The sequence below is a fragment of the Corvus brachyrhynchos genome, unplaced genomic scaffold, assembly GCF_000691975.1.
Source record: "Corvus brachyrhynchos isolate BGI_N302 unplaced genomic scaffold, ASM69197v1 scaffold116, whole genome shotgun sequence".
Classification (NCBI taxonomy): domain Eukaryota; kingdom Metazoa; phylum Chordata; class Aves; order Passeriformes; family Corvidae; genus Corvus; species Corvus brachyrhynchos.
The window spans coordinates 1,676,862-1,685,939 of NW_008240221.1; the positions used below are offsets into that span (position 1 = coordinate 1,676,862).

The window sequence follows — 9,078 nt, forward strand, 5'->3', positions numbered from 1 at the left end:
AGCGTAGAGGCGGGGTCCCGCCAAGATAGCGGCCGGGGCTCGGGGCTTCTCGCCCGCACCAGCCCCCTCGGGTAACGCGACTGACCGGCCACGGTCTTTGCATCGTGTCTGCCCTGGCTGTAATGCGCTGACAGAACTTACTGGTACGTCTCAGGCTTAAAGGCCTGCATTGCAACCCCACAATATGGAAAAATAAAGAAGACATTAGAAGGAAAAAAACCTAGTGGTAAGAAATGCTGCGCAGAAAAGCTTGCATGGTCTCCATCCATGGAGATACAGCCTCAGCGTCCTCCCCGAGCTGGAGTGAACACGACACACTGGGGTATGTCGCCTCCAGCCTCCACACTTCTCAGTCTATATGATTCTATATGGCAAATAAACCAACAGCCAGTAAAACACGATATAAGAATGGACAGACGACTAAAACAATCCCTCCTTAGCATTCTTCTTACTAAAAAGAGTTTTATACTTACCAGAGTGTCTCAACCACTACTATTCCAATTTTTATAAAAGGTACCAGATCTTTAATAGTATTCATGTTTGAGCAGCACTGGTCATCAAACAGATACTCTAGAAGCTGTGTTAAGGCAGATGGAGGACAAGGAGATGATTTGCGACAGCCAGCACTGAAGGTCATGGCTGGTAACTGCCAATATTCTCCTAAACTTGCAGTTTGCTGAAAAGAGGACTTGGACATCCAACATCCTCTGCAGGCCCTCAAGGCCTTGTTAAATACTTGTGAAAAGTACTATTTCTTTTTCATCCTTTAATCAGCCTTATTCTTATAACCTTCTTCTTTGCTTTCTTCTGTCCTAAATTTCCAGACTAAGAATATTTGTATCAAATTAATATAAAACTGTCCTATTAGATTTTGTTATAATCTACCTATTAGATGCAGGTAACCAAGCGACCTAAATTCAGTATTACACAGTTCTTATGATTTACCCACCACTAGCTTAGTTTTTCCAAAGCTTCTGCTTCCAAAAAAATACTGTTTTCCATACAGCAAATAGAATTTACTTGTTTAACTGAGTATGTACCATAGGCAAGTAATTAGAAATCTGATTGGGGTGGTGGATCTTATCCTTGCAGCCAAACTTCCAAATTAAACAGATAACTGTGTGCAGATATACAAAAGAAGCAGAGGGGGCAATCCAATCAGTGCCCTCATGACCCCTAGATGAACTCTAATGTACAGCTTTGGAGAAAAAAAAAAAAAAAAAAACACAACCAACCCTCACTGATCTATTAACTATTGGCTAGCCAGTTTCCTCCTCCTACCACAACCATGCGACTAAATATGTAAAACCTCATACTTGGCCTCAGGATATGATATTATAATGCATGAGAACTATTAAGTAACAAGCTTCTGCAGTTCTAACCATTCTGTACAGCAATTAACAAATACAAAAACATTTCAGTTACTTCTAGCTTAAGCCCTACTATTCAGTGGTACAAAGGTATCATATAGAGAAGATGACACAGATAACACAACAAACCTGTTTGCTTTTCCTGTATACTTGCATAGAAAATAAACCCATGTTGATTACTGGTAATTACTCTCCAATTGAAGTGCACATTAGCCATTCCATTAATCCCATAATTGACTGGAAAAAATGAAGTCAAACATTTGATATCCAGAAGATACGAAGAAGCTTATCATCTTCTAGTCCCATTTCAGATGAACTGGTCTATTACTACCTTTGGGACAACACTGAAGAGGAACTAACAATGCTAATGAGAACCAGTATGCATAAAAAAAACTACTTAATGGAAACAGGAAGCCAGAGACAAAGAGTTTGGACATGAAGCAGGTACAGAACAGTAAAAATTCATTGTTCAGGTTTTCTTGTGATCTGGCTTCTTCTTTATTTATGCCACCCTGCAAAAAACCATGATAAAAGCAAGCTACTGGTGCTGTACCTGACACTGTGAGGCACACACAGGTCAGTGTTACAAACCCATCTGTGGATGGACATCTGTCTTAGATGACCTCCTACCAAATCAACCAACCCCAAAGTCTGCCCCAGCTATTTTGGGCTGCAATATACACCTCTGTACAAAAAAAAATAATTTATTTCACTAAGAAAAATACAGAACACTTCAATTTAATATTACTTCTCCAGAAGCCTGTCTTTATGGTGAATTCATAAGTACACAAGACAGCTAAAAACACTGACCACAGCCCTTCCAATAGATGCAGAAAAAACAAATTCTCAGTATCATCAACTAAATATTGTCTCAATTATAAAACAAATGCAATAGAAGAAAATGTGGGGTTTTCCTTCCCAGAAGTTGGTTTATATGTAGTGCTTCAGGCCAGAAAGAAGTACAGCTCAAAGTTCAACTCCAAAACAATTACAGCAGTTCAAGCTGTTGCTGTCATGTTAGGCCTTTTCCTCCCAGCGCAACAGTCTCTAATCCCAGGACATCAGCACTTCTGTTTACAAGCTCCTTCTCTTGCTAGTCTATCAGCTTCTTCATTTCCTCGGAAGCCAGCATGACCGGGAATATGCATCTGTCAGGGCAAAATATAGGAGTGTTAGATTTGAAAGAAACCAGGAAGAAAGTAGATACATGAAATTTGATCAAGCAACACCCTGTCACTGATAGTACAGGAGCACCTCCTCAGAGGTCCTCACCTAATATTTAGCCCTTAGTCATTCTTCCCAGGGATTTTCATAGTCTCTCTTCTTCTAGGGAAAGTCTTGCCAAACTGTGAAAATCATCTTTATGGGAATTAGTAAATAGCATAAGGACCACCTAACCTCTCCTTTAAGACATGCAGACAACAGCTCTAACTCAAAATTCCCACTTACAGAGAAGAGAGAAAAACCTCCCTGCATTCAGTGCTTAGACTGAGTTAATCTTTCCCCAAAAGCAAAAGACCTCTATTCCACTAAAAGCCTTGGTAGTTAGAGCACTTGCTTAGGATACAGACACAGGATATTAAAAGAATCTCTCAATTTTTAGATGTCTTAATTGTCCATCCATCAATCAGGAATGGAAAAATCTTTCAACTCTAAGCCCATCCTTGTCAGAAGTAAGGGTGGAGTAGGTAGGTGAGGAAGAAAAATCAAGCTTGCTATTTGACAAGATCTGAGAGGGGACAAGCATGAAGGTGTGTGAGATGATACTAGATTTATATGGCAAGGGGTTGGTACCAGGTGAAGGGCTGCAGGTGTGAAAAGACACCAGCAGTGCCCCTACATCAGACAGAACCAGATCCAGACAGCTCCAAAAGGGACCCACAGTTAGACACAGCTAAGCCCACCAGCAAAGCTGATGGCTCTTCTGTGATAACATGTTTAAGAAAGGGTAAAAATGCTGCACAACAGCCAGAGAAAAGACTGAGAATACATGAGAGGAACAGCTCTGCAGATGCCAATGTCACTGCTGAAGGAGCAGGTGCTCCAGGCACCTAAGTAGAGATGCCCCTGCAGTCTGTGGTGCAGACCATGGTCAGTCAGCCTGTCCTCCTTACAGCCCAGGGAAGTCCATGGTGGAGCAGAGATTCATGTGCAGCCCATGGAAGATTCTGTATGCATACAACACTCCTCCTGAAACAAAATTCTTCCCAATTTTTAAAAGAGATTCAGGTTTAAGAAGTGTGCATAAAGGAGTATCTCTTAATTATGTAAAATATTCCCAAGAACAGCTTAGTTGGTCTTTGAATTTTTAGTTTCTCCTCAACAGAAAATAGGAGCAGCTATAGAAAATCAAGTCAGCCTGTAAACTGGAGTCAACAACTCTAACACAGAACAACATGAACAGAGTATCTGCAATAAATTCCCATTAAAAAATTGCACATTAAACATCTACATGACCCTGTTTTCTACAGAGGAAAGACAGAAGCTGAGTAAACATGCCATTAGCAGCTGCAAAGTCAATGGTATACACATTTTCTCAATCCAGTGCTCTTGTAACACAGTTAGGCTAAAATTTAAGAGGGGAAGGAATATATTCCCTAAAGTGTTAAGCACTGATATTAAGGTTTCAGAAAAATACATTTTACCAGAAATACCCATATATATATCCAGTTACTTCTTTACTGGAGAGCAAAACAACTTAAGAATTGTTATTTTAAAGATCTTTTTGCCAATTTTTCTCAGAAGAAACACAGTTAAGGAATAGAAAACTAGAGTTAGCTTATTTGGGGTTACACACACTCGGTTTTCTCAGTTTAAAGACACTCATGTGATTTACTCCAACAAACCAGCATCTTAATGAGTTCTGAAAAGCAAATACAGAAATTCAGCTATGACACAAAAAGACAGTTATATTCCAAGGTTAGATTTCCAGTAACAGAAATTGCATCTACTAACACACTAAAAATAATTATTGCAGGCATTTTCTAAGTAGTAGTAAGAGACAGGAAACAAACACAAATATTCATTTAAATGAAATACTGGTTCCAAGAATCTTTGTTATGTTGCTAATTTGCTTTAAACACAACAAGCAGCTCCTCTGTATTTACAGTTTTATTTAAGGATGTGAGTCTTATGGTCTACAAAATTCTCAGTTATGACCACACTTTTAAGTTTTTACCAGAAACATGTTTAAGATGTCATTAAGAATAAGAAACAAGGAACTTACCCACTGAATTTCTATGTCTTTTACTAGATTATCAAGCCTTTCAAAATCTTCTTTATTTATTACACTTCCTCCTGAACTTGTTCTCCAGCCATTTGTTTTCCAATTGTCAACCCAGCTCGTAATACCTGTGCAAACAGTAAACAGTGCTATTAAAGGAGCCAACAAGGATCTAGATGGAGCCAACAGCCTTTAACAAGACATTAACTCCTGTACAAAGTCTCAGACAAAGACACTGGAGACAAAAGATAATTCTTGTTTCGTTCTCTGCTGCTGTCTTTCAGGATTGTATTTTTTCATTATTATCTGAATTACCCAACCATGTTTTCCCAAAGAGATATTTAATTTAAATACTACAATCTTATATATGCATTATACACAAATTATCTCATTAACTGCAATAAACTGAAGCTAAGGATTTGCTTGATGGTCCAGTAACCTAAGTTTACTGCTGGCCAGAAAATTGTCTATGTTCTGCTTAAGTAAGGATTTTTTTTTTTTTAATATCTTAGCTCGTGTGGACAATGTAAGACATCCTTACTGCTTTCATGACCTGAACCAAATAGGAAATCACCAATCTTGCACACAAAACCTCCTTAAAACCAAACTACATCCATTTGTACTTAACTACAGGCCTCCTTCTCTGGCATTTTTAAATAATAACTCCTAGACACATCTACAAAATAACTTTGGTTGAACAAGAATCGGAACCTGCATCTTGGTGACCCAAAATGCAAAATGAAACTGCAAGCAAAACCAAAGAGATTAAGATAAAAACAGGGTAAAAGAGCAACATTTAATTTTCAACCATAAGTAGCGCTAAGTTTTTGTTTAAGGTCATTTCAAAAAAAACCCCACAAAATCAAATCTCCAAAGCAATCTGGAAACATGTACTGCCTTTGTAAAACTGAGAAAAAAAAGAAAGAAAAAAAAATACTTATGCACTTCAAGATTATCACAGGAACAAAATCTGAAGATCTTGGGGAAAGAGGAAGAAAGTTTTTTTCAGAAACTAAGTCTTATCAGCTGCTTCATATGGTATTTATAGAGAATAGAATTAAGTTTCCAACGTCTTTGGATGAAGGTGAAACTTTTAATACATACTCTGAGCACATATCATTTCTGGCTAGTCTTTCAGTATAGCCTAAAAGCTTGGAAGCAAGAAAACTTGAATGTATTTCACACATGTGTTTAAGACAGACTCTCCAATCCAACAAAAAACCTACAGGTTACCACATCAACTTCCAAGTCATTTCCTGAGTACAGCGTTCACAGCCTATACATAAGCAACAATTTTTCTAGATCTTGTGTCACACTAAGCACTTCAAGACAAAAATCCTGTTGTTACTTCTGTCAGTAACTACTGTAACAGACACTTTGACGCTATTTTTATTTCCTATGGTTAGCAGGCAAGGTCTGATACTCCAAAGTTTTCCACCAAGCGGTCATGAGTGACGAGTTATGCATTGTCTTCCTTACATTCCTCTCTCCAGGACTCAGAATGTTCTGTGGGTCTTAATATAATGAAATAGCATGCAGTGTTTTTAAGTATCAGGAAAATTAAAATTGTTAACTTACCATTAATAGTAAACTTGCTATCAGTGTAGATTATTAACTTCTTGATGTTTTGACTCTTGGCTTGCTCTATTGCTTTGCAGGCTGCCTTAAGAACATTTCAATACAATCACAGTTCAGAAAGGATTCTGACCACACAGAATTAAAATACCAAGAAAGTACCTGATGCTAACACAGAACTGCAAAGAGTATTACTGTAACTTCTCCACCAATGATTATCAACACATTTTAGTGTAGAGGATCCCAAAATTATGTATGCAGACAACGCCTTTTTGATTCAGGCAGAGGCAGGCACCTAAGTTTCAATGGCAAACAAAACCTCATAACATTCTGAGTTTCAACTCTGTGCTGAAGGAGTAGCTCTCTGAACCATTTTCTAACTACCAAAACCTCTATCAACTGCACAACAAGTTTTAGGCATTTTCTCCAAAACTTTGAGAAGGAAGGATTCATATCGTTTCCAACAGTCTGGAAGCCTTAACGGGTTCTGAAATGTAACATGGAGAAGTGGCTGGGTGTGGATGTAGAACTGAAAAGCTCTTTAGTGACAAGTTTGATGACTGGCACACCAACACCACCTCTGCTTATCTCTAAAATAAACTTTGCAGTTTTCAAGCAGATCAAGTGCCCATTTCAGTTCATGTCCAAACACAGAGTATGGCATAGCAGCAGTATCATAATTAAGAGGAGATGAGAAGGGAAGACTAAACCTGCTGTCACAAACAGAAGTTAGTCAGGAGCCTAGAGTTGTTTCTTAGATTTACCCAAGGATTACGAATACTCTGATTCTGCCATCCTAAGAAGCTGACTCTCCTCTTAACCAATACTCAGCAGCCCTCACTCCAAGGTCAGAAACATACACATTGAAAATGAAAGGGAATCTATGCAGATTTGAGAGCAGACTTCCCTAATGTAAGGCTGTTTAAATAGCTGTGCTTGGTGACATTTGGGAATTCTCAAGGTGAATTACCTTCTTCAAAGCCAATAAAGACCAATAAAACTTGAAGATAACTATTTGTTTGAAGTCGTAACTCTGGATATTTTACATACTTCCCTTAGAGCTCCATATTGGTTTCTGGAAACCAGAGTTGAAACAGGCTAACATGGAGAATTCAGGACATTGACTACTTACATGGATTTCTGCTCTTTGATTAGTCTGCCGTCCAGGAAGTCTTTCACTGGTATTTCTGTGTCCAAAGAACAAATAGTAGATTAGTTACCCCAAGTATTGAGACTGGTGTAAAATGGCTACACATTTAAAAATTAAAGACAAGAGAGTTACTTTTATTTTTATAAAAAAGTATGAATGGATATTCTAGCTCTAGCTTTCACCGGCATAGAGCAACCCACATATCAGGACCTGACATCAGTATGACATTCCATTTGTCATCTTCTGTGCACACCAACTTCTATTTTAAAATTTTCCAGGTTACTTGAATTCTAGCTTCAGCCCTCCAAAATATTGCCAGTTGTCTTTCCCAGAGAAGCTGCTTTCTTTGTTCCCCTCAGTATCTCCTCTGTCTCATAACATTGTCATTATGAGTCTCAACATCAGAGTTTCATATTTAAAAGGAGGCTGGTATTGTAAAGCACATAAAAACCAAATAGAATATATTAATAAAAAAAAAACTCCAGCCAGCTACTTACAAAGGGTGGCCTGGTCCCCAGTAGACACCTATTCCAGCTCGTGCCCTATTACGTCCATTACCAGTGCAACAGCCATCTGTATAAACAACTGCAAAGTCACCTACAAAAAAATTACCAAAATCAGAAGTTCAAGCACTTTAAGAACATGGACTCTTTAAGCTGAAAGAAATGTTTGCCAGCATATTAATCCCCAAAACATCCCTCCCCAGAGAGCCCTTCCTAAAGTTTAACTGCAGAAGCCACATGAATTAGCAGCACAGAACACCACAAGTTCCACTGCAGCTTGACACCCTCACTGCTGGCTGTCAAACCAGCCAGCCTCAAGAACAGCTTCTGCCCCACGTCCCATACATCTCAGTATACTTCATGTCTTCTTCAAAACTTCCCAGCTACAGCAATACACTTAAATATAGTCTGTAACCCAGACACACATAAAATCACACCTAGAATGATATGATTAAGCTATATGTTGGTATCAGTTAAAACCAATCAAAATTAAACTGACAGACAATGTGAACAAATAGATCACGACTCACATTTTCATTTCAAAAAGCAATAGTGGGCCTAATGCTGCCATATAAAAACCTCTCTAAAAGCTTTCTAATAGTTACACTTGTTACTTCGCAGAGAGTAAAAAAAGCATATTAAATTAATTATCAAAGACCTCACCCATATATGAAAACTTATCTTCACTGACTGTTGATGTTGAGCACACTGAGCGTGCTTCATCATGTTTTACACGCTTTGCAATCTGCTCTTCGTTTGTAGACTGTTCATATGGCCTTTTACATGTACTACAACAAACGGTATTGAATTCTGGTTCCTCTCTCTGGCTACCACTTTCTTGAGTTACAGCTGGAGGACCAAGTGCCCCTTAAAAAAAAAAAAAACAAATTCAGCAAAATCAAATTTTATTCGAAATGACTGCTTCTAAAGTCAACAGCTGATATCAACTATTAGCAATGTTAGTCTTATCTGACACCACCCCAAACTATTATGCAAAAAGACTAGAATACACAAGTCATTCTTCATCCTAAATCAAACCGAAGAAGAAACAGACATGTAAGGGCCCTTACACCTTAATTACAGACACAGAACAAGCAACGCTCTCCAAGGACCCACAGAAACGCTCTCATTGCCCTGGCACATCCACCGCTGCGTCCGGGGGCCACCGCCACGGCCCTGCGCCAGTGACGCGGAATGAACGGGGGCTGGTGCCCGCCTTCCGCCAGAGGCCGCAGCGCTGGCACAGCCACCGTGCAG

The 9,078-nt window shown here is 38.9% G+C and overlaps 1 protein-coding gene across 2 annotated transcripts; it reads right to left on the reverse strand.

The window, feature by feature from the left end:
• Positions 1-2,048: 2,048 nt before the first annotated feature.
• Positions 2,049-8,718, reverse strand: RNASEH1 (ribonuclease H1). 2 transcript variants are annotated; one of them, XM_017745060.1, is made up of 7 exons: positions 8,485-8,718; positions 7,816-7,915; positions 7,301-7,355; positions 6,172-6,256; positions 4,597-4,721; positions 2,643-2,716; positions 2,427-2,518 (listed from the first exon to the last, which is right to left on the reverse strand). In XM_017745060.1, the coding sequence occupies exons 1-6, from the start codon at positions 8,486-8,488 to the stop codon at positions 2,657-2,659; spliced, it is 429 nt and encodes a 142-aa protein (XP_017600549.1). In that variant the 5' UTR covers positions 8,489-8,718; the 3' UTR covers positions 2,427-2,518; positions 2,643-2,656. The 2 variants fall into 2 exon arrangements, with proteins under 2 accessions (XP_017600548.1, XP_017600549.1); XM_017745059.1 differs by lacking the exon at positions 2,643-2,716 and having other exon boundaries at positions 2,049-2,518; positions 8,485-8,712.
• Between the last annotated feature and the right edge of the window lie 360 nt (positions 8,719-9,078).

Bases quoted from the DNA above. Each gene is read 5' to 3' on its own strand.
- RNASEH1 (XM_017745059.1), bottom strand. The intron at 7,356-7,815 runs GTAAGTAGCTGG...CTTTGGACACAG, and splicing joins TGGGGACCAGGCCACCCTTT to AAATACCAGTGAAAGACTTC. The intron at 4,722-6,171 runs GTAAGTTAACAA...CTGTTTGCACAG, and splicing joins TAGCAAGTTTACTATTAATG to GTATTACGAGCTGGGTTGAC.